At 40.5% G+C, this 26402-nt stretch overlaps 2 protein-coding genes across 6 annotated transcripts in view; both read right to left on the reverse strand.

Annotated features, from left to right (window-relative positions):
• Window positions 1-367: 367 nt before the first annotated feature.
• On the reverse strand, window positions 368-2206 carry GP5 (glycoprotein V platelet; the record flags this gene model as incomplete). Its single annotated transcript, XM_079922638.1, has 1 exon — window positions 368-2206. The coding sequence occupies one exon, from the start codon at window positions 2204-2206 to the stop codon at window positions 497-499; it is 1710 nt and encodes a 569-aa protein (XP_079778764.1). The 3' UTR covers window positions 368-496.
• Window positions 2207-10294: 8088 nt separating this feature from the next.
• Window positions 10295-26402, reverse strand: part of ATP13A3 (ATPase 13A3) — a 77365-nt gene continuing 61257 nt past the window's right edge. For 3 of the 5 annotated variants that reach the window (XM_079923093.1, XM_079923091.1, XM_079923092.1), the window contains 4 exons: window positions 24908-24996; window positions 19072-19152; window positions 17372-17461; window positions 10295-10643 (listed from right to left, as the gene is read on the reverse strand). In XM_079923093.1, the coding sequence (XP_079779219.1) occupies window positions 10446-10643; window positions 17372-17461; window positions 19072-19152; window positions 24908-24996 (458 nt within the window). In that variant the 3' untranslated portion in view covers window positions 10295-10445. Of the gene's footprint in view, window positions 10644-17371; window positions 17462-19071; window positions 19153-22881; window positions 24693-24907; window positions 24997-26402 lie in introns of those variants that run through there. The other 2 variants (XM_079923094.1, XM_079923095.1) reach the window with 2 other exon arrangements.

A 26402-nucleotide genomic window follows, 5' to 3' on the forward strand; every position in this document is an offset into this window, starting at 1 on the left:
TCTTCTCCGCTAGGAAAAGCCATTATCACTGGATTCCCCTGTATTCATGTTATTCATTCATTTCACAAACATTTACCAGACACCTGCCAGGTGCGGGAGGCGGGCCCTGGACCGAAGGTGGCTGCCTCCTTTGCACCTTCCCTCCGAAAACAGTGGAGAGAACCCTCCTTCCTGCCGGCACGGCGGGCACTGGGAGGGGCCTTCACTGCCCGCGCGCCCTGATGCACACGACGGAGGAGACAAAGGCACAGCAGGCAGCCACAATTTCTGACTGTAAATGGTATGGGGCGGGGGCGGGAATGGGAGGTGAGACTGAAAGAGGAAGAGAGAGGGAGAGAGGGAGAGAGGGAGAGAGGGAGAGAGGGAGGGAGGGAGATGGGAGAAGAGGAAGAGGAAGCAGGAGGAAGACAGCGGCAGCCCGTCGGGACTCTCTCCAGAGCCACGTCTGACAATACCCTGGTCACGTTTTAATTAATTGCAAGGTTTTACCATTGCCTCAAACCAGAGCTCTCTCTCTGATTAATTTCCGAAAGAGCCTGCCGAGTCGAATCATCGCAAACACTATGATCCCGGTTATTATGGCCTGAGCAGCTAAAAGCAGAAAATAGAGACCCCAGAACAGGCTCTGGTCCTGACTTTGGCCTTCGGCCACCGGCCGGGCCCACGCCCAGGACTCGGAGCGCTTGGGTCCCAAGGAAGCGCGGGCAGGGGCGGCGGGCAGGGTGGGCTGCTGGGGGCCTTCGGAAGAGCCGAGGGCAAGGCGGCGGGAAGGCGTGCTCCCGGGGCGCGGGCAGCCGGGGTCGCCGAGGGGCAGGGCCCAGAGCGACAGGCCGGCGTGCGGCCCGGGGCCGTGACACAGCGGGGCCTCGGCTCGACCCACGAGGCCCGCGTGCCGCCGCAGCCACGCCAGGAACGGCCCCAGGCCACAGTCGCAGCGCCAGGGATTGTGCCCCAGCAGGACCTTCGCCAGCCGGGGCAGAGCCTCAAAAACGTCTCCGGGCAGTGTCTCAAGCTGATTGTGGTCAAGCTGGACCTCCTCCAGGCTGCTGAGGTTGCGGAAGAGCTCGCGGGGCAGGGTCCGCAGCCGGTTGCGGCGCAGCGACAAGTGGCGCAGCCCGCCGAGGCCGCGGAGCAAGCCGGCGGGGAGGGAAGCCAGGCCGGTGGAGCGCAGGGCGAGCACCCGCAGCTCGCCGAGGCCCCGAAAGGCGTCCTCCGGGAGCGCGCTCAGCCGCGGGCTCAGCGTCACCCCCAGGACCCGCAGGCCGCTCAGGTTGCGAAAGGCGGCGGCAGGCAGGGTGCGCAGCTGGGTGGCGTTCAGCCACAGCTCCCGCAGGCCGCCCATCACCCCGAAGAGCACCTCGGGGAGTTCCTCCAGCGGGTTCTCGAACAGTGTCAGGTAGGTCAAATTGTGCGAATGAAGAAAGAGGGCAGAGGGCAGAAACTCGAGGCGGTTTCTGGAAAGAGTCAAAGAGCTCAGGCTTCGCAGACGGTCGAAGGCGCCGGGTGCGACGGAACGGATGTGATTTCTGTCGAGCTGCAGCTCCAGCAGGGCGCGCAGGCTATCCAACAGCCCCGAATCCAGAGACACGAGCTGGTTCGAGTGGAGCAGAAGCTTCTCAAGCTTAACCTGGACCCCAAACAATCCCTCGGGCAGGTGGGTCAAATTATTTCCCGATAAATCCAAAAATTTCAGGTTCCCCAGGTGTGTGAAGAGGCTAGCAGGGAGGAAAGCGAGTTGGTTTTGGTTCAAAAAGAGCTCCTGCAGGTTAACCAGTTTCTGAAACATGTTTTGGTCAAGGCTCTTTAGTTCATTGCCGTCCAGAAACAACTGTTCCAAGAGCACCAGCTTATCCAACAGCGCGCCTGGAAGATGAGTGATCTTGTTGTGCGATAACCTCAGGGTTTTAAGTTTTATCAGATCGTTGAAAGTGCCGGGAGCAATGGCCGAAACGTGGGTGTCGGACAGCATTAGGCGCTGCAGGACGGTCATGCCACTGAAGCTGCTGTTCAGCAAGGCGCCGGGGCCCATTCGGAAAAGCAGGATGTGCGTAAGGTTGGTGGGCAAGCCGAGCGCCGCGATGCGCGCCACGCTACCCTGCGAGCACTGCGCGGCGTCGCGGAAAATGCACCTGCAGGTGGGTGGGCAGGGGAAGGGCTGGGCGCGCAGGAGCCCGAGCGCGGCGCACAGCAGAGCGCTCCTCAGCATGTCTGGAAAGGCGACCGCGGCAAATCTGTGGGCAGCACACAAAGGACAAACGCTCGAATTTCAGTCTTGTAACCCTGCATGATCCTTTCGCCAGGATTATCACTGACTTTGAATGTTACCCAGGTACAAGTTAAGTCTCCCTCTTAGGAGTGCTGATTTTCCTGGGTGGTGAAAAGACGTTCATTCTACACTACGAGGCCTCGTTCGTTTTAGTGATTTTCCACTCTTAGTTCAAATCGTTGAAATGAAAGCGTTTTCAAGCTATGGAAAAGTCAACACCTTTAAACCTTTACATAGAGAGAACTAATTAAAATAATCTTTCTCACAGTCAAGCTCACAGACATCACAGAGCAGTGTGCATTGTGAACATAGCCCTGCTCCTGACTTCATGACTTAGCCTGGGGTGGCTATGACCTACAGCCCTGAAGGGAACAGCAAAGTCTGTTAAAACAGCAGCGACCATCACCTGATTCCTTTTATCACAGTCATGCTGTATCTTCAGTGCCAACTTACTCTAAAACAGGACCACCCCATCATAGTGAACCACACTGAGAAAAGTAGGTAATAGTACCTATCACTTTACACCACGCATTGTTCTCAGCACTTTATTTAAATTAATTCACTTAATCCTTACAATAATCCTATCAGTTAGGTACTAATATTATCCCCAATTAAAGGATGACGCAACTAAGGCACAGAAAGGTTAAGTAACTTAACCAGGGTCCCAGAGCTAGAATTTGAGAGTAGTATCTCTGATTGAGCCATAAATAAGGAGCTATCACTTCTAAGATGCTTAAATAAAAATGAGTACTCGTGGCACTGAATTATCTGTGAAATACAGCAATACTAATCGGCCAAAACAATGTTTCCTACACGTAATTTTAAACGAATTGCTTCTTGTACTAAATTTTATTTCTTATCCGTACAGACTAACCGAGCCCTCCAGTTGCCCATACTAATTTTTAAAATATTTGGCCTTACCTGAAATGCTGCTGCACCCCAAAGCAACTGAAAGGCTTAGAGCTTTGCATGTGATCGGGCACTTTCCAGAGGAAGAGGGAAGTATCCTTGCATCCTGAGGATAAAGGCTTTCCCAGAATAAAAGTCACGTTAAGGACCCTATCTCAGAGGGCATATTCTGGTTTTTAATGACGAATCTCTTCAAACTTTGAAAAAGAGACCATATATCACCCAAGTCCTATGGCCAAAGCCGAATGATAAGAGCAGGAGGGAGAGCAGTTTCTCCCCAGAGGCACAATATGACTCTGTGATGTGTGTCCAGTAGTGACACAGCTGGGCCACTGCAGCAACCGCCCCCCTGGTTGGGCTACACTTCCTTTGGGTGTTCCTTTTCCTGCCGTTTCGCTCCAGTTCTACTCCAGTTCCCCTCTCCCCCTTTTAGGAATAAGGCTAAGGACATTCTCAAGTGCCCTACTCATTTTTTTTTTTTTTTCATTTTAGGAGTAGTAAAGCTAAAAACATTCTCAAATATGTTCCATAATGGCCTTGCTGGGTTGAAGGAAGGGTGTCCACATGTTCAATTGAACATAGGGATGTCAAACTGCTTTGCAAAGTAGTTGTGCCAATGTATGCTGCCACCTGCTGTGTATGACAGTTCCCGTACATCTCCACCCACGCCTTGGAATTGATTTTTTAAATTTAATTTTTGCCATTCGTGTGAAATAATTGTCTCGGTATGGTTTTAATTTTTCATTTCCTTATTGAATTATGAACTTGAGCATCTTTTCATATTTCTAAGGGACAGTTGTGCCTCATCTTCTGAGAAATTTGGGTTCTTTTGACCATTTTTCTATATGCAAAGTATGTATGATTGTGTCTTTAAAAAACTGAATTGTAGGCATTATTTATGTATTCTGGATACTAATCCTTTGTCAACTGTAGGTGTTACAGATATTTCATCTAGTTTGTGCTTTGCCTTTCCACCTGCTTTCTGTCTTTTGATGGACAGAAGTCTTAATATAGGCAGAGTTATTAATCTTTAAGATTTGTTTTTTTATGTCTATTAAAATAATTCCTCCTCTCCTCTCAAGCCAAAAAATATTCTCCTATAACACCTTATTATTATATTTTAGAATTTTGTCCTTCGCATTTAGGTCTTTAATCTGTCTAGAATTGATTTTTGTGTATGATGTAAGTACAATTTTATTTTTTTCCATTAGGATAACCAGCTTTCCTATATATGTATATCCCTTCTTCCCTCAGAGCTACAATGTCAGCACTGTCATAAATCAACATCTGATGAGTGTTGTGTGGGTCTGTTTCTGGGCTATTTGATAATCCCTATACCAACACCACACTGAAATATAAAGTCTGAAAATATCCAGTGTTTTATGAAGTGTGAAGAAGTAGATATTCTTATACTACATTGGTGGGAATATAAATGGTAGCAAACTTTGGGGAGGAAAATTTAGTAGTATCAACCAAATTTTAAACATACATATTCTTTGTCCAGCAGTTCCTCTGCTAAAAATATATCCTATGGGAATGCTCATTAAGACATGTACACAAAAACTTATTTGCAGGATTTTAATAGAAAAAAAAGAAAATCTAAATGACCATCAATAGGGAAGTAGTCGTTTAAATTATAGTATATCCATGCAATAGGATGCCTTGCAGACTTTGAAAAGAATGGATTTGAGCTGCAAGTACTGACATAACTTTTAAAAATTATTTTTGGCTGCGTTGGGTCTTTGTTGGTGCGCGTGGGCTTTAGTTGCGGCGAGCGGGGACTACGTTGCGGTGCGCGGGCTTCTCATTGCGGTGGCTTCTCTTGTTGTGGAGCACGGGCTCTAGGCACGCGGGTTTCAGTAGCTGTGGCACACGGGCTCAGTAGTTGTGGCTCGTGGGCTCTAGAGCCCAGGCTCAGTAGTTGTGGTGCACGGGCTTATTTGCTCCGCGGCATGTGGGATCTTCCCGGACCAGGGCTCGAAACCGGGTCCCCTGCATTGGCAGGCGGATTCTTAACCACTGTACCACCAGGGAAGTCCCTGACATAACTTTCTAAAACACACTGAATGACATAAATCAAGGGCAGCATAGCATATAACATGGGGTTCTATGTGTGTAGGATTTTTAAAAACATATGTGCATATATATTTCTTCTAGAACAATACACCCAAGAAACTTTAGTATTCCCCCTTTGGGGGAGAAACCAGGAAAAAGGTGACTTCCTTATATACCTTTCTGTGAGCTTTGAAATTTTATCAAATGTGCCTAATGTCACTTAAAATTTTTTTAATGCAAATATAAAGGATTTGGAAGGGAAAATGGCATTATTTAAGAAAAAAGGTAGGAATATAGGTATTTTAAAATACTGGGAAAAGTCAATGCTTGAATTGCAAAAGAATAAACATTAACCTCTGGAATCTGAGTGCAGTGGTACAACAGAAGTGGCTCTTAAATTATTTTATCGTTGGGAAAAAAGTCCCCCAAATCGACATTGTCAGGTGTTATAGAAAAGGAACTGAAATCTATTCAGCCTTTAGTGTAGCCAAATGCAGTCGAAGCCCATTAAATGCTGAAGGGACTGAAATGATCTTCTAAGCATATGCAGTCCTAAAACACAGGGAAAGCCACTGAGCGGTCTTTCCGCTTACATCAAGGGAAGAAGCTCCAGAGCCTGGAACAGCTCCCCTGGTGACCAGTGAGCCAGTCACACAGGCAGACCAAGTGAAAGGCCCCTTGCCCATCAGATGCCAGAAGCCAGCATGACAGAGGCCTGCGAAAAGGCACTGTGGGGTAATCAGAGTACGACTTCGAGTCAAGTTCGGGTGAAGCTTCTTTAGCCCATTTCCCCAGGAAGATCTCCTGTGAGAATTACCTCCAAGTTTTATTTTGAAGAGAGGACATTATGATGGGCCAAGAAGGGAACACTGGGCACGGAAGTTGCAGACAGTGGAGGAGGAGAGTTGATCCAATGAGCAAACTGATGAGGTATTGAGAAGTACTTTGAGCACTGAAGTAATGACGGCACCAGTGTTTCAAGTCCTTTGGATTTTGGATCCATGAAACAAGTCGGGAATCTGCTGTCCTAAGTGGCAGCTTCTGTATCAGTCGCAGAACCCTGGCTTACAGGGTTTGGCCATTCAAAACCAGGTATCTACCGAAGGAGATACGCTTTTCTTCCTCCGTGGGAGAGATTCCAAGGCCAGGGCACAGCAGCGATCTCTCTGTACTTGTAGAGTAACCACAACCCCAACTTGGTACGCGGACAATCTCATTCAAACTCCTAGAACTCCCTCTGTCCTTCCCTGCAGTAAGTATATACCCAGAGTAAAGCACCTGGCAGTGATGGAGGGGGAAAAGGAAGGAGAGACATGCAGAACTGTATTGCCACCTGCAGGCTGTGGTGCAAGGGACACGATCATTTGCTACACAATCCACAGAGAATGGAAGGAACTTGGGCTCAAACTAGGTCTCACACCAGCCAACCATCCACATGGCCCACAGCAGAGGACACATGGCTCCTGCAGAACCTGTGACACAAGGAAAGCCCTCCCACCCAAGCACAAGGCCCAGCACATCCTGCCCTCTCCGGGATTCCTATGGCCAGTAGTCAGCTCCAAGGTCTCCTGTACCATGGAGCGCTCTTTTTGCATCCACGGATGCCGCTTCCCCTCAAACTTACATGGCTTACATGGCATTAGCTTTCCGTCTGATCTTCCCAACTACTAATAAATTCTAAGCCCCTAGTCTTCTATTTCACCATTTCCCTCAGACCTCCTGAGGCTTAACATTTGGCTCTACACTGTATCTGACTGATGGGTTTCCACGGGCCGGTCACAGACATGACGTGGTGTGTGGAAAGTTGCATTATTTTCTTGAAAAATTCAAAGTTAAAAAAAAAGAGAGAAATGGGGGAAGTATTAAGCAGGAAAATAAATCCAGAGTATTTGGGCAGTATTCATGCAACTAAAGAGCAAACAAACGTATATAAAGACACAGAAAAAAGAAATGTTATATATATTATTCAAATCTTTATTTTGAACAGCTTCAATCAAAAATTTTTCATAAGGTTATTTACAGTGCTGAATGTACAATTCTGAACGTATGCCTTTTTGACATCAGGGTACCATTCTTGAGCAGCAATACTATTTAAAAAATATAAAGATGCAGTATCATTTCTGATATAAAGTTACTTAAAAAAATCCAAAGTCTTAGGGAATTCACAAATCATAACAGGAAGTAATTATTTTATTAATTTAATGTGCACATAATTACCAAATCTTAATACATTAAAAATATGTGTAAATGCCTACAGACTGTACAAAAATTAACATTTTGTTAAAAGTTCCCAACCACCTCCCACCATAAATATACAAAAAGCCTATTTTCTGCATGCATGAAATCTTAGAATGTTTTCTAAAGCTGGAATTTTGCTCTTCTCTGGACATTGGATCCATAGCCGTTTGGGGGAACAGAGTACATAAACAATGATATAATTTTCCATGCCTTTGAAACTGTGCAGTAGTTTCATAAACATGGGAAACAAAATGAATAGTAAAAACTGCAACAGTTTTATTTAAATGCAAGTACAATTTGGAAAGCTTTCGAATGTAGGGATTATAAAACTAATATAAAAAGGTTTTACTTTGTTGTTGGCTTAGCCACTTTTATTCAAGCATTATTTGCAGCATTGCTTTACAGCAGTTGGTGCTAGAAGATACAAAACATATAGTTACCACTATTTCTATCTGAGGGAGGAAAAAAACCTTTAAACAACCCTGAGGGAGACACACATTAAAAATCTTGTTATTTATTTAAAAAGTTAAAAAGTTACATATTATTTAACAATTACTTTCCTGGACATTTCTGTCCTTTAGGTATGTGCATAAATAAAATTTAAATCAGCAATATTTATTCATCTTAATACGTCAAAATAACATATGTACAGATTTTAAAATTTAGATCTGTATACACTCAAATAATTTAATGTGAAATTCAGAATCAAGATTACTATGTAATGGTGACCTACAGAGAGAGGACTCATCTATCTATGGCACTAAGTAGGACCCACACCTGGACTCACAGGCGTTCTTCAAATCACATTCTGGAAGCCATCCATTTCAACCTGAACAACCCACCTTGTCTATGTTCAAATCTAACCTCCTACAAATGCTTTGTCCACCTACCTAAAAACCTCATTCCTTTGAAAACAATATGGACAGATGTGATTTAAAACCCTTATAAAATCTAAATGTTAAAAAAGGGGGGAGGTTGTCAAAAATATAGCTCTTTATGATCATGCTCTTAAAGATGTTAAATACAATCTGACAGTTGGATTTTTAAGCTGCTACTTAGCAATTACTTTAATTATATGCTTCAGTATTTAAATCAGAGAATAAAATTTACAATTGTGGGAGATCACTGAAGACTATCACTCGTATGTATTGGAAGTGAACTGAATGTGGAAATTATAAAATGATAAAGAGAGTAAGTAACTATAAAAACAGTGCTAATCACAGCTCAAGAGGTCTAAGATGCATAGCTTCATAGAATCATTCATGGAATAATTGTTCTTATCATCTAATGCGTATTAATATAGTATCATACTTTTTTGATGGAAAACTTTGATTATATTTTTGTAAGAATCATCAGTGGCCACAGCAGTTAACAGTGATCCTGAGTGTAACATACATTTTTCTACAGTTAACCAAAAATCATCAGGTCTCTGCAGCATAAAAAATGAGAACCATTTGGTTTTATGGTTCTGGGTAACATTTGATCAAATTGGTAAATATGTATCAGGAAAATAATGATCAGCTAGAAGTAGAAAGCACAAGCACGCTACCGGTCAAGGAAGAGCACAGGATAAGATCACACAGTCTTAGTAGTTTAGTGTCCACTTTACAGCAGTATCAGTTTTCTTGTTTATCAGAACTTTGGTCTTTGCCAAACTGCTGGATCTTACCTATAAAGGCATTTTTAAATCATCTTAATTTTGTTTAGAATTTAAACATTAACCAGGCAAAACAGAAAGGTGAAAAATATCTTCCACATTTCTTTTGGCTCAATGAATGACTTTTCTTTTAAACTTTATTTCATTTTTTTTTTCTCCCAGAAATTTCCACAACCAAATATGCTCATTCGTAAACACCCAATCCAAAATAGGTAAACTCTGACCTCTGGCGCCACCTAATGGCATAAAACAAACTCGCCAGGTTCATACAGCTTTGAAAAAATAGCAGTCATTCAAAACCACTCATTTTTTTAAGCCTCATTATTAACAGGAGAGACATACATCAAACCTTTAAAATTTTAGGAGGTAAAATTCTAACTCAAAAAACTAAAAAACAAAAAACTATTATCCTATGTCTTTAGGTAATTAAAGACGTAGGAGAAAATAAAAAGACATTTAAAATAATATAAAGCCTGAGAGGAAAAAAATAGGTATGAAGAGATATTAGAAAGGGAGATCTACATCTACCGCCAAAAGAAATCAGCTTTTTTCCTACTGAAAAGGCTTCAACAACATTTAACTAAAGCAAATTATACTACTGACACCAGACGTAGCACAAGATCCATTTAATAGCTTTGAGGGACATCTCAAGAAGGCAGTGAAGCACCTTGCTGATTAGAAAAAATAAAACCCAGGCAGTTTGTACAGAAAATATAAAACCATAAATGGAAATTACCTGAGTTGCAACACCATAAAACTCACTCCTAACTCTATGCTATTAAAGGGAACTGGTGGTATGCATACTAAGTCTTCTTTGGGAGAAATACTGAAATCAAATAAAAACAGGCTTTGTACCTATTTTCATTGGAGGCTAATTAACACCCATTTTATTTATCAACCACAAATTTAGGGCCTGTAAATAAATGATGACTTTTTCTAATAAGGGGGCTGTGAAAATAAATTTAAAGGCATAAACTAAAGTCTTAGAAGCTAATATCTAAACACCTTCCAGATACCAACTTTCTTCTGAACCCTATAAAGAGTATCACTGAGGATAACAGTCAAGCCAGTTCTGGAAATATATATAATATTTAGAGTTACTGAATGAAGGGATAGGACTTTGAAGTTTGATTATTAATTTAACTGACAGGCTAATCTCTTTTTGTTTGTTTTGTTTTTAAAAAAACCCTCAAATCAGCTACTATATTGGAAGGGACATAAATTGAAGGGGTGCCATTCTGACGCACAGGATCAGGTTAAGTCCTACGTTTACATTCTCCTCAATACTGCTACTAGAATGCCACTGAGACGGCTTCACTGCTATGTTATGGTGATGATCTGACACGATCCATTCTCCTTTACTAAAGCTTTCGCTTCTGTTGTTGTCTGAGGTTTTGGTGGCCATTCCGGGTCAACCAAGAGCTCCTGGGCCAGATACATGTACTTGGCCTTTGGCATCTTCTTCCTACAGTTCAGGGCCCAGGACAAGCAGCATTTTCCCCACCAATCCACTGACTCCTAAGAAAATAAGGAAAAAGAGGAACACCCAGCAGATTAAGAGCTGTTGTTTTTAACAAGTTTGTTAAAGCACAGTTCATCAGCACAGAAAAATAAGAGGAAATTACTTCTGGGCACAACAAATACATGAAGGAAAGAAAAAAATCCACGCTTAAAAAACAGTCAGCTTTCCATTATTTAGGAACATTATTTTTTTAAGATTATATTTCTAAAGTATCCATGTAATTTATACTTCATTTTATTTAGTTCTATGGTCCTACTTCCTCCTGTATGCAGATACATTTTAAAAATAACTTGTATATCTGGAGTCTGTGATTCCATAACATAAAACATCTGATGTATTAAGAATAACTTCGAACTATTCAGAGAAAAAATTTTTAATATTTAATATGAAAACCCTCGTTCTATCCTAAACTATCTTTTGGTACTACTGCTTCTAGCAACTTAACCACCTGATCATTTTTGAAAGAAAACACTGTAAAGATACCACTGCTACTGTTAATATCACCTTTCAAAGCATTATGTAAATACTGTTAGGTCAAAATCAGAACTTAGATCATGCTTAATGTCAATCACTTCTTTTAAAACCACATTCTCATTAACATAAAAACAATTTTATTTTATAATGATGGTTTCCCCTTGGTGCTCCACAACTGGAAAGAGGTACATACAAAACTATAAAGCAAGTACTAATTCTTAGTATTATTTCATTATAAAAAGCTCTGCTGTCACAGAATTCCTTCGGATCAATCCCAATGTTTTTACTGGATGTGATCTTAGATAAATAGTTCTTGAAGAACAAGAAAGCAGAGTCCCTGGTTATTGTACAAAAATGTAAATTCAATACAGGCCCTCAGAATTTGTCTTAATTGGAACCGGAAATAAATGAAATAAAACTAAATGACTATACTGAGACCTGTAGTTATATTCACCTCTGAAGAACAGTCAATTCTTAACTATTTTGGATGTTTCTTCTACAAAGCAAAATTTAAATCCCAGGTTGTTTTGTTTTGCCATCAACATATAACCTAGGCTACAACCAGGTCTAAGCTCAACTGAAGTAAAGATGACCCTTGAGCAACACCGGGTTTGAACTGTGCAGGTTCACTTACATGTGGATTTTTTTAGCAAATACTACAGTACTACATGATCCACAGTTGGCTGAATCTGCAGATATGGAGGAACCCTGTATACAGAAGGCCTATAAACTATATAAATCATAGCAGATTCTTGGCTGTGGGGAGGGTCAGCAACCCTAACCCTGGCATTATTCAAGGGTCAGCTGTAATCTCACAAAATTCCGGAAGCATTCTAATGTTAACTCTCAAAATATCTTCATGATCAAGAAAGGCAAATTTGCTATAACACAGACCCTGAAACACAGGTTTCTAAATTGGCCAATGGAGAATAGCAAAAATACTTTAAAATGAAAACTCTTTAAAACTTTTTCATACTTTGACTTGGTAGGTCTCATCGTACTGAGACAACCACCAGGAACCTACTACTCTCTCCTTCTTCAAAACTGGGGGTGGGCATGCGGCAGAGAGCGTGATACACAATAACGACATGCTTTTGAAGGCCTTCTAGTTTACTCTGTCGACAAAACAGTGTAAGCTGCACCATTACCAAGAATTTAAAGGCAAAGACTGTGGTTTGTCACAAGTAAGCTATATTAGATCAGGGGTGGGGTGGGTTAGTGGGGATACAGATTAGGGGTGGGGTGGGTTAGTGGGGATACAGATTAGGGGTGGGGTGGGTTAGTGGGGATGCAGATTTGAGGATTATTCATCTAGTAGCCTCTTTATTGTCATAGCTAAAAGCAGAGTTATTACCATCACCTCAGAGGAAGTCCACAAGAAAACATTTAGCATTAGAATATAGAAGAGGTTAGCTATAGGACTCTTCAGGTGATCCAAATAACAAAGAATTCCTTTTCGGTACAGGTGTATACATGACAAACCTTAATATTTAATCTGAGGCGACAGTTCACTACTTGGACCTATCTCTTCCCCAAGGTGTTTAAATTCTTCCGTCTAATTGCAGGGGAAAAAAAATTCATTGTTCCTAAATCAATGTGAAAGCTGTCACTTTTTATTTTACAGCAAGTAGCATTGTTAAAGGATCACAGAAAAGGGCGAATGGTGAATGCTGACTTTAAAAAAAAAAAAAAAGGCAGAAACATATAAGCCTTGTCTGTCCAGATGAGCCAGCTGGGCTGAAAGCAATGCAAAACAGGCTGAGTTAAGGAAAGTCACAGCCAAGTGTATTCAAATGTAAGACATACACACACACACACAAAATAATAAAATCCATCATTTCCCCACCTGTGGAAAATGAGGCAAGCAATAAAATTAAAATGAAATCCACTGCAAACAGAATCACAATTGAATCACAATTCTTTTCACATTAATGTGCATGCTTTTTTAAACAAAAATCCTCATGTCCCTATTAAAAGCAACATACACCTGTTATAATTTTAAAAATAAATTCAGTCACAAGGAACACTAGGGATCCCCCCTCCACTACAATTAGACTCATATTTTGTTCTTGTACCCTCACCTCCCCCAAACAGCATACACAAAAAATACACTATAAGCAAGCATAGGCTTGTTCATTTACAAACACAAGCATACCACAGACATTCTTAAACAACATAATTCACTGGTACAGAAAATAAACAGTGCTACAGGCATGCTAGAATAGAACTAAATCGAGGGAGAAAAGACAGTGGCAACAGGACAAAGGCAAGCACTGCACAAGGAGAGGGAAGAGATGAAGCGTCACGGGGCTTAGAATGAGCACCAAGGCCTCGCCTAACATCTAGGGTAAGTCTCTGAAGCAGAACACAGGAGCCCCAGCAACTGGATCTTGTGATTTGCTCCTGAAAGGAGTGGTTAAATAACCAAGTGTATCCCTCAGAGAAGGCAAAGTGGCTACCACAGCCCAGCAGAAAAAACACAAAGAACTTTTAAAAAGATCTACAGCTAAAATTCTCCTGCTTTTTAGACCAGTCCAAGCTGCTCATTCCAGAACCCCAATGCCAGCTAACTACTAGCAGTGTCTTTTAGGAAATGTTTTCATAGGCAGTATGTAAGATATAAAGCCATGCTTATGGGGAAAATGTTGTAATGGTGCTGTGGTTTTCATAAAACTCTTCTTCCATACCAATCCTGAATATAAGACAAACACAATCAGAATGAGCATTCTATCTAAATAAACTCGAATAATATCCTAAGTGGCATAAAGACTACAGCTAACATCTGGATTTTTCCCCCAAAAGGGAAACATAATCAGGACACATTCTCAGGCATTACCAAAATACATGACGGTATGACTCCAGTTCCACATCTAACCACTAAGCAGCCTCAGTTTACCAGACACAGGGTAGGCACAAACGCTTCTTCGAAAGAGAATATGAAGCACAGATCTCAAACACGGGTAAAGCTGTACAGAAAAACACAGGTGATGGGCCCCTCCACTGAAGACTTCTCATTCAGTAGATCAAAGGTGGAGCTCAAGGCATTTGTGATGAGTATCCTTACTTGAAAATCACTGCATCTCAAGAATGTTTTTTTTTTGTCAGAGAATAAGTATTAACATCTGGAGCTGCTAAAGATCACTACAGAAAAACAAATAATTAGTTACATAAAAGTTTTAACTTTGATTATTTACAAATGGTTTATTTAACCTGTTTTCAATTTGATTCAATGGACATTTACTGAGGCCACTGTGCATTAATAAGAAAAAGAACCACTGTAGGAAATAAGTGACTATTATATAAAAATCTTTCTGTATCTAAATTAGATCAGCTGTATGTATGTTCAGTGGGCCAAATAAACATAATATCTAAAATGTCTACTATTAAATAAAATGACACCTAAAGGTTTATTTCGTTTTTAAAGAACAGATGGAGGCTTTCTGTTACAGAAATATTACGTCCTGGGCCCAGATAAAACTGAACCTGAATTCCAGTTCTAACGCTGTTTCCTCATCTGTGAAGACAGGGATATCTTCGGTTTCTCTACCCTAACCTCTTAGGTGGTTGTAACAACTAGAGAGAATTTATACAAAATGCCTCACAGTATCTACCATAAAAAGTAGGTTTTGAAAACAGTAGCTGTTCTTTGTCTCCATTTTGTCACTTGATTGTTCTATTAGTTTGCATCTCTGTGGCCTCATAATGTGAGACAGTGTGGCACAGTGGAAAAAACACTCCTCTTGAAATCAGAAACCTTGGCTTCAACTCCCAGCTCTGCCACTCATAAGCTGCATAACCACGGCAAGTTGACTGAATGCTGTTTCTTTATGTATAAAACGAAGTTAGAAACACCTTAAGATTGGAAGGATTCTGGAGGTGTTACATAGCTGTCTTGCAGATCACCAGATATTTTGGACGTGGTTACTTGAGATTTCTAGGTGAGGTTCTCGACTTCATAACTCAACTGCATTAAGACCTGGAGCCTAGTCCAGGGTCTTTAGCTGTGAAACTTCAAACCTTACTCAATGGTGTCTGGGTTTATATGGTAAGGAAGGAATGAAGAAATATGGCTGTTCTTCCCCCGACATTAACAGAGAAGGTTGAGAGCTGCGATCTTAGAAGACCCCATGGGACTCTTGGTAGGAAAGAGCACAGAATGGGCTCCTAGGTGTAGCAGGTCACTCTCATATTCACTTGCTTTTGCTTTTTCACCTTATGGCAGGCTTTTTCAGCCTCGGCACTGCTGACATGTTGGCCCAGACAGTCTTTGTCGTGGGCGCTGCTGTAGGATGTTTACTCAGCAGCATCTTCAGGCTCCACCCACCACATGCTAGGAGCAACCTCACCCCCACCCCCCAACCCCTGCCAATTGTGACAAACAAAAATGTCTCCAGATACTGCCACGTGTCCCTGGGAGGATGGGGGCATTACCCCTAATTGAGAACTACAGCCTTACAGTAATCTGACTAACGGATGGGCTCTCCAAGGGTCACAAATATGAACAGTGAGAGCAAACTACAAACGGAAGCGTTGGAAGATGAAAGCACAGCATTCTGTGCTAAGAGGTTATAAGAACTCTCTTTTCTGAAGCCAATGATTTAAAAAATGCTTTCTTAAAACATGACCCTGGAAACTGAAGGCCAAACTTCTTGTCTACTCAGTGGTGCTCAGAACTGGTAAACACATGGGGCCGGTGGGAGCCTCCCTGCTCAGACCACTCTCTCCCCAGAACACTTCAGAGGTACAACCTCACATAAGAGGCACAAACTCTTAAAAATAATGAGGACACAATTTTAGAAAAAAGATGTAGCAAATTATAGAATCTTCTGCCATTTAATTTTGGTTGAAAAGTAAGGAAGGCTTTCCAATTCAAATGTTTTAAAGGAGCTTTATGATACCCACTTTTGACTTAGGGTACAGCTCCTCTTCAGAACCTGCATTTCCTGTTTAGATCAATAGTTGGAGATCTCTTTGGAAAAGCTAAAAACAATGGAAATGTTTTCCTTGGCCAAGGCCTTGCCAGTACAAATATTTTATATGAGGACTGATGATAGGACCCGAAGTTAACCCTTTGAAGAAATGTAGTGAGGTAACCAAGACACAGAGGAGATGTAGCTCAGGGACTTGAGCCTCTCTCTAACACAGCTCTGGTCATACTTACTAGGGACAACTGTGCCTTACACTGCTTTGAGAAAAAGAAACTAAAGCAGATTCCAGACTTATCACATCATTACAAAACTATCCTTACTCATCATCAAGCATTAGAAAAGGAAATGGTGCTCTACAGAACTTCTTATAAAGTGATCCTGTGACACTGCTACACCAGGCATCAAGCCTGATGAACTACCAAAGCAAAGCTCAGGACATAGCTACTCAGGTAAAAGAAGGCTAAAAATAAGTGAGTGACCCACGCCAGGGAATCCTCTTGAATTCGGAAAGCTGCTTTCTGGCTTGGGATGAGTGACAGGTTTAGAACTCATGTGTATAAAGCATATCGCCCACCTACAAACAGCAATGGGCACAATAATGAGGGAGTGGAACTTTATGCTGTCAAGTTCTCTATACTCAAAAAGCTGCTCAGAGCTGTGATTCAATGGTACTGGTTTAAAAAACAAGACTAACCTATATTTTCTGTCAAGAATTTCAACATCCTAACACCAAAAAATGGGTTTTATTCATCTGCTTCTCTTTTCTTTTCACCACAAAGAAAGTCAAAAGTCCTTAAACCATGGTTTGTATAAAAATGAACACTACCTCTCTGAAAATGTTTCTAAATGATGAGAGACATATGCTGGGGAAAACCAAAAAGTCACCCAAAATTAAGGCACAGTAACCGACAAGAAATCAGAAATAATTCCTCAGAATTTTGACCTTTGGACTCTGATCCATGAAGAAACAATTCCCATTCCATAACTTTATTTACATGAATCTCATTTAGCCTCTAATGGGACTCATAAAAACCGAAAGCATAAAATTTAAGCCAGACAGAAATGGAAAAATTTACCACTGAGAACAAGACCTTCACACACAGAGAAGATACGGATTGGAATGGAAAAGAGACTTATGAAATTTCTGAAGTCCTAAAAAGACTGTAACAAATATTTGCCATGAATCTTCTAGGACTCCTTACAAAAAAATGAAATGCCAGGCATAGAGGAAAAGGTTGAGCAACACACAACAGAACACCACCCTACACAATGCAGAGTACACAACTGACGTGAAGAATTGAGAGTAAGGGCTGATTTCCAACCTGTGGTGGCTGTGTGGTGGTGAAGCGATATTCTCCTTGTTTGTCTCGATTGAACACAACTTTCCAAAGGACCATGTCAAGGAAGAAGTTCTGAGAGATAGTCCAGCGAGTTAAGAATTAAAAATGACTATGTCATTGTTCATTAATGCGTACATTTAAAAAGGCTCACACAATGCTGAGACATACGTGAAAAACATGATTTGGCTTTCATAGAGAGGATTTCAGTTTACATTGCAAAAGGACAAAGAATAACAACAGGACTTTTGTAACAAATATAAATCATCATAAAATTCTTGATAAATTTTCTACGAAGTATAGCTTTTATATGAATCCTCAGGGCTTTCCCATATTAAAATAATGCTTATAATCTGAAGTATTTTTCTTAACAGTGAATTGAGTTATCTCTATCTATATACAACTATATCTATATGCATATGATGAAAAATAATTCTTTTGATAGTAAGCAAGAATAAATTAAGGGAGATTAAGAAAGGATTCCCTAGAAATTCTGTTTTATAAAAAGATTTTATCTTAAATAACATTTGAGTGAAAAGATGAACTTATACTATAGAAAAAGGAAAGCTTTTAAAGTACAGTATCTTGGACATGCTTTCTACTGTCCATAAAACAGCAAAAATACATTAAAATGGGCAACTTAAAAAGATCAGTACCGTAATAACCATGCTGTCCACTATGGCCCCAATTTAAATACCAAGTCATCTTTTAGAAAAATATCCAATTAAACATAATTTCCAAGTCTACAGCCATTATCTTTAAAGTATACATGTTTCCCACAAATTACCTAATTTTAATTCAAAAGCCTACTCTATGAAAGCCTTAACTTAAAAATCACAACTGTATCTCCTTCTTCATTTGGCATACTGCTATTGTAACAGTGAATAATAGTAGCTCTGAGAACAGACCAAATTTTATTAATAAGCAGCAAGTGAGAACCTACTATCTCCTTTTAGAGAAGTTGACCTAAAGGCATCCTAGTAGGAGAATAACTATACAGTATAAAATGGATCAAAGAGTACTTAAGACCTCTTCCCTCTAAGGAAAACTTAGAAGTAAATACCAAGGAAGAAGTTCCAGCAATCAGGCTGAGACTGGGTAAGTTCATCATGGTCACTATTTTACAATTTCAATAAACTCTCTAATGATTAAGATTTACTATACTTCATGGAGAGAGCCCCCTCCCTTTCCTCCCTTAAATGGGAGATTTTACTGTACATCACAGGACTTGGGTGGTGCTCTGATTTCATGGCCACTGGTTTACCAGTTTATGGGCCACCTGAGCACCAATCTTCTCTCCTTTCTCTCAGTCACTAATTTTTGATTTATAACTGCTTATTTTCTCCCACCTATGACTTCAGCTAAATCATCTCTCTCTTTCTTTGGCCACGTCGCATGGCATGCGGGATCTTAGCTCCCCAACCAGGGATCGAACCCACGCCCTCGAAAGTGAAGGCACGGAGTCCTAACCACTGGACCATCAGGGAATTCCGTCCTATCTCTCAATATGACTATTATTAGCTCATGGAAAAGTTGAGAAGAGAAGGCTAAATGAATTTAACTGCAATGAAACTGAAATTCTTTGTGGGCTTCCATAATGTTACCTATCCATTTCCCCCATTACCATTAAATCACCAAGAATTGCAAAGCAGCAAGGCAGCCACTTAATTATGTAAAGTGCTTACCTCTACCATGATTGAAACAAAGGCATTGACAAGAACAATGATGAGCATAGTTACACGCCACTGATATGGTATACACACTATCTGTAAGACAAAAATTATGTTAATATAGTACGTAGTTGATATTATAGCATTATATCGTAATTTCCAAATTTATTTAATTCCTATTATACACCAAACACTTTCACATACACTATCTACTCAATCCTCAACAATGCCACAAGGTAGATACTATACCCACTTTTCAGATGATAAAACGCTAAGTGAAGTAACTCAGGGTTTAAAAGATACATTAAAGTGGTGGAACTTAAGAGACAAATCCTATTCAAACTCAAAAGCCCATGCTCTACTAGATCATGAATTTCTAACAAGTCTCTATTTTAAAAATAAAGTCCTATCTTTAAACAATGAAGTAGATACTGATCTAATAATGAAGTACTACTCAAAACTCTACACTGTTTAAAGACAAATTCATAAAAAGAACTGTGCAGATCAATTTAAGAAGGAAGTTTTCACTTTAAAACCTGTGATTAATTTCTAAGGCCTAAAAAAAAGAGAAGAAGAAAGAAGGAAATAAATCTCCTCCATACATTCATCTCTTCAGTCAGCAAATATTTACTGAGTACCTAGGTACACACTAGTGCCTGTGTCAAGTGCCGAGGAGTGGCATGATAAAGCATGTTTTAGAAAGACACTTACGGCTCAGCAAGGATTTGAGGGGTGGAGACTGCTATACTGATCCAGGCAAGAGACGATGGTAGCCTGAACTACAGTGGTGGCAGACATAATGAGAAATAAATATATCTGAGAGTTGAGTTATATATAAATTGAGTTTATATATAAACTCAATTTCCTGAGTGGTGGGAGAGATAGGAATATCTTAAACAGAGCTTCTAAATCCCCTGGAATTTCCTGGGTATCAGGAATGTTTTCATTCTAATAAGGCTACTCTTTTTTTTTTTTTTTTTGTGGTACGCGGGCCTCTCACTGTCGTGGCCTCTCCCGTTGCGGAGCACAGGCTCCAGACGCGCAGGCTCAGTGGCCATGGCTCACAGGCCTAGCCGCTCCGCGGCATGTGGGATCTTTCCGGACCAGGGCACGAACCCGTGTCCCCTGCATCGGCAGGCGGACTCTCCACCACTGCGCCACCAGGAAAGCCCTAATAAGGCTACTCTTGATGGGCTTTAGGATGTGGGCTGGTCACCAGAAAGACCAGGGAGAGGGGAGGGGCTAAAGATCGAGTTAATAATTGATCATGTCTATATGACGAAACCTCCATTTTAAAAAAATCCCTAAACTACAGAGTTTGGAGAGCCTCTGGGTTGGTCAACACATCCGTGTGCTGGGAGGGTGAAGCATCCCAATGGCATATGACAGAAGCTCCTGCGCTCGGGACCCTTCCAGACCTTGGCTGATGTACCTCTTCATCTGGCTGTATCCTGTACCTTTATTATATTCTTTATAATAAACCAATAAACGTAAGTGTTTCACTGAGCTGTTACAGCAAATTACCAAAGCTGAGAAGAGGGTTGTGGGAACCATGACTTATAGCTGGTTGGTCAGAAGAAGTACAGGTGACAATCTGCGACTTGCATCTGGTGCCTGGAGTGGGGGCAATCTGTGGGACCATGCCCTTAACTCGCAGGGTCTGTGCTCGCCCCAGGTAGTTAGTGTTAAAACTGAACTGCAAGACACCCAGTTGGTGTCCAGAGAACTGGCTGGTGTGAAACAACCCCACACATCTGGGGTCAGAAGTGTTTTGAGTAGGAAACAATAGTTTCCTTTTAGGTGGCAGATGGGATTGGAGTAAAGAGAAAGACAGGGATACAGAATAAGAAACCTGAGAAAATCTAGGACCAGACTGGCCATGAAAAGAGAAGGAAAAGACAAGTATACACACATACTTCTGCCTTGGATAAATGGGAGTATCAAGAAACAGAATCGAAAAAAAAAAAAAACAGAGTCGAAGCAGGGTTGAGGGAGAACATGATGAGCTTAGTTTTTTAAATGTTGACTGAGAGAACTGATGGGTGAACCATGCATATAATGTTCAGTATGTTAGTGGATATTCAGGTTAAAGCTCAGTTGTGAGACTAGGCTAAGGGTATAAAGTCAGGAGTTTTCGGGCTTCCCTGGTGGCGCAGTGGTTAAGAGTCCGCCTGCCGATGCAGGGGACACGGGTTTGTGCCCTGGTCCGGGAAGATCCCATATGCTGCGGAGCAGCTGGGCCCGTGAGCCATGGCCGCTGAGCCTCCGCATCTGGAGCCTGTGCTCCGCAACGGGAGAGGCCACAACAGTGAGAGGCCCGCGTACTGCAAAAAAAAAAAAAAGGAGTTTTCAACACATAGATGGCAACTACAGGGGAAGCCACAATTAAGGATGAGGTCACCTGAATGGATAGAGTAAGACAAGAACACAAATGTGTGGAACACTAACATTTAAGACACAGGCACAGGGTTTGGAACCACAATGGAGAATGAGGAGTCACAGAAGTAGTAGGAAAAGGTCAGAAGAAAGCAAAGCATCATAGAATTCCAGGGAGAATGTCTCAAGAACGATGGCATGGCTAACTTGTCAAATACTGCTGAGGAGACAAGTAAGACTGAGGGGAAAAAGAAAACCACACACACGTCAGGGGTACAAATCCACCGGACTTAACAAGAAGGTTGTTAATTGCCTTGGCAAGGGCCGTTTCAGTAGACTGGCAGGGGTAGTAGCCAGATTAGATTAGTTGATGAGTGTGTGAGAGGTGAGTTGCATGTAGCATTCTTTCAAAAAATTAATTGGCTGTGAAGTAGAAGGCATGCGGTGAGAGAGAAATATTATATAAATGTGTTTTATTTTCTTCTTTTGCCTAAAGTGCTTATCTAAATCCCTGAATGAAGTGTGTGGGGAAACAGATGCTCATACACTGTTGGTAGGACTATAAACTGTCAACCTTTTCAAAGTTCAATAACATAGTATTTATAAAAATTCAAATTCTAGATACCCTTGGGCCAAGCAATTCTACTTCTGACATTAACCTCTAAATATGCGTTTGTCCTTCTTAATGAAGTGTGCAAGAACCTGCAAATACAGCATTGTTTATAATAGCAAAACAGTGGAAACAACCTAAATATCCGTTAAAGGGATCAGTTAAAATATGGAAAGTCCATGAAGCGGAATGCTCATCCATAAAGTGCTTATAAGCTTGATGCCCAAACCTGTCAATACATCAAGAAAAGAAAACCAAGTTTGATCTCACTCATGCAGCCACAAGCAAAAATCCTAAACAAAATCATAGCCAACCAAATCCAGCAGATATAAAAAAGGATGCATCATGACCAAGTTGGATTTATTCTAGGAATGGTGTTGGTTCAACATTTGAATATCAGTTAACTGTAATTCACCACATTCTCCTGGAAGAAACACTATGTGATCATTTCAACAGCTGTAGAAAGAGGATTAGATAAAATTAAACGTCTATTTATGTTAACAACACCATAGAAATAAGCTTCCTCATCCCGATAAAGAGTATATACCAGAAACCTACAGCCCACAATATATCCAGTGGTGAAATACTAGGAACACTCCCTGTAGAGTCAGGAACAGGACAAGTACATCACTATCACACCAACATTAGTGTGGTTAACAGACATGCAAAACACATAGAAGGAATAAGGACTGAAATGTCAGAAACCAAAAAAGTCACTATTTATAGATAACTGTCTAAAACAAAATCCTAGAGAATCTAAAAATTTTAAGAATAAAGTTTGACAAGGCTGATGGATACGAGATGAATACCCAAATTAACTGCACTGTTTCCACCAGCATAAAAGGACTATAAAATACAATTTTAAACAGATACTTATCAGAGGAACAAAAACCATAATACTACAGGAATAAATCTAACAAAAATGTGTATAAAAACCTTTAGGGAGGGCTTCCCTGGTGGCACAGTGGTTGAGAATCTGCCTGCTAATGCAGGGGACACGGGTTCGAGCCCTGGTCTGGGAGGATCCCACATGCCGCGGAGCAACTAGGCCCGTGAGCCGCAACTACTGAGCCTGTGCGTCTGGAGCCTGTGCTCCGCAACGAGAGGCCGCGATAGTGAGAGGCTCGCGCACTGCGATGAAGAGTGGCCCCCTCAAGCCACAACTAGAGAAAGCCCTCGCACAGAAACAAAGACCCAACACAGCAAAAATAAATAAATTAATAATCTCCTACCACCCAACATCTTCTTTAAAAAAAAAAAAAAAAACACCTTTAGGGAGAAAGATGTTCTGAATAAATAGAGATATTCTCCCCCTCAATTTTTTGATAAACCCAGTGTAATTCTAATAAAAATTCCAAGAGGGCTTATCCTGGTATAAACTTAAAATGTATACGGAGGAGGAAAAGCTCAGGAACAGCCAAAAAGATCATGATGAACAATGTGAGGTGGGGTAGGGGTCCTATCCAACCATATATCAAAATTACTTACAAAGTCATATCACACTTTACACCCACTAGACAAACATTGGCAAAGATGTGGAACAAAAGATCTCATACACTGATGGAAGTATAAATTGGTATAATCACTTTGGAAAACAACTGGAACCTCAGAAAGCTCAAGAGCACATGCTCAAACTTACACTAGAACACACCAGAAGACGGTCTGCCCTAGTGGTATGCCAAGGTAGGGCAGGTGGTAATGGAAGGAGTATTTTACCACTGACATTGTTTAGAATTCCCACGACAAGGTGATATTTCTAGCAGATGGACGTTTAGTGGGCTTTATTGCTGGTTTTAAATTCTCAACAGCATTGTACCACCCCCTTGCTGCTTGTACTTGGGATGAACTCTTTGATGTTACTCACTCCCTTACACTAAGAGACGTGTATAAGAATGTTTACATCAGGACCATTAATTCAGGAAAAGTCTATGAACAATCCAGTTATTTACCAGTGGAGAACTGAGAAGTGAATTATGGTATATTCCTATAACGGAATACTATATAGAATGAAAATGAAATGCATGCAGCATCGTAATAAGGCTTTTGGGAAAAAGCAAGTCAGAGTAAAGCAGCAATCACCAGATACCATTTTCATAAAGTTCAAAAGTAAGCAAAACTATCTTTTAAGACTTCATACATATATGGTATAGTGAAAAGTAAGACAATGAGGTAGTGGTTCCCTCTGGGTGTTTGGAGAAAGGTGCACAATAGAGCCTTACTGGTGTTGGTAATGCTACCTTTTTTTTAGGTTACATGTTGGACTCCTAGGTATTATTTTATTGCTATTATGATTAACAACTTAAACGTGTATGCATATTCGTTTGTATAAAACAAGTATTTCATCTTTCATAAAGTTTTTAATGAGAACGAGAATAAGAACTCAATGGACAGCACGTGATGAGGCAGCACAGGCAGACTACTCAAGAAGTAGGTTGGTAAGGGACGGGTCAAATAATGGAATCAATGTTCTTTTATTTTTAAAGACCAAGGGACATTTAATTTGTTTGTGGACAAAGGGAAATGGAACTAGAAGCAAAGAATGAAGAAACAGGAAAGAAAAATATCAGGTAGTCAATAAAGGCTGCTGTTTTAATTATGCTCCCTTTGGGTTAATATAACTGGATCTTCGAAAATTAGGAAAGAAGAGATCCTGGAAAAAAGAAACAAAGACAGTTTAGTTTCTTTCCCCAGTAACATAAGAGCAGAGGAGGGGGACAGATCTTAAGCCCTAGCAATCATCCAGAAGTCTCATTTGGCTATGTGATACTAATGTGTCATTTTCCACTACTGTCTTATTTACCACTGCTATCCCAGATCCTATTACTCCTCAGACAATCAGTAATAATTGATGTGCTTAAGCCTTACCTGAAGAATCTGGTCAATAGAGGCAACTGGATGCAACATGATGAATAATATGAAAACATACAAAATAATCAGAGACACAACAAAAAAATCTGAAACAGAAAGTAAAACAAATTAGGGAGTTCCTTTAAATAAAAAGGCACATACTGGTATACTGTCGATCTTAAATTTGGTTTTAAATACTTCTATTCAGGTTGATGAAGTATATAAAATGTGTGCTCTATGATATTTCCTAGAGTATGATCCATCATGCAGGCCCAAAGGATTTATTTATGTAACGTGAAAATAATCAGCATTTATAAAAAATATGAGACAGACCTTTATGAATATTTATTTGTGTATCTCACAGATAGATAGCTACTTTATAAGACAACCAAGCCAATCTATAATTCATAAATAGGAGACTAGACTACGTACGGCAAAATTAGATTATCATTTAAAACATACATGCAAAGACAACTGATTGTAAAAATGCTGATAACGTTTATTCTCAGTATTAGTTATGTTATAATCCTAAACAGAGGCACTCTAAGCTGAACGTAAGTATATTTCTGTTCAGTGAATCCCACTTTTTCATTAATTTCCTCCATGAAAATATTTCCACAGAAAACGCTAGCTAAAACCCAGAAACTGAGTTGATCTGCTACTTTAAATGTGGGCTAACCCTGTGACTTGCTGTGGTAGGTAGGGATGGTAAATTCCATCCATCAGCACTTTGTATCACTTTCCTAACTCAAAAATAAAACTCCCTGCTCATTTTGTTAACTGTGTACATACATGCATTCACATGCACGTATACAAGCACACCCTTATGTAACAAGCCATGGGAGTGGAGGGGCTCAGAAATAGTCTCAATTATATTGACAGACCCCAACTTTTCCCCCCTTTTTTCTTTGGTCTGGATATTTATTTCTAAGTTCCTATTTGAGGATGGCTTCAAAACTCAAACTTTACTATGACCACATATAACCAAAACTTTATCATGAAGCCTTCAGACTGAGTAAAGAAGTTTAATATACTATTTACAGATTGTAAATGAAGGAAGGGGTCTCAATATTTTTAAATGTGGGAGTCATCTGTAAATATGAAATTTGTTAATCCATCAGTTGAAAACTATAGGCCAAGAGTTATTATTCTATAGAAACAATACTGTGTTATATATATATATATATATATATATATATATGTTTATTGTTTTATATATATATTTATTGTTCTAGAAGCTTAGACTGAAAGTTATACTAACATTCATGCCAAAAGTGGGGAAACTCTTTTACTATGAGCCACTGACCAACAGGATGAAAAATTTGGAACCCACTTAGATAAAAAAGAAATTTTTTTCTAGATTTTTATCTTTTCCAACATTCTACTAAATTGCAAACAGGATGGGACTTCCCTGGCGGTCCAGTGGTTAAGACTGCGCTTCCAATGCAGGGGGCGTGGGTTTGATCCCTGGTCAGGGAACTAAGATCCCACATGCTGCGTGGGGTGGCCAAAA

The sequence above is a fragment of the Stenella coeruleoalba genome (genome assembly GCF_951394435.1).
Source record: "Stenella coeruleoalba genome assembly, chromosome: 5".
NCBI lineage: Eukaryota > Metazoa > Chordata > Mammalia > Artiodactyla > Delphinidae > Stenella > Stenella coeruleoalba.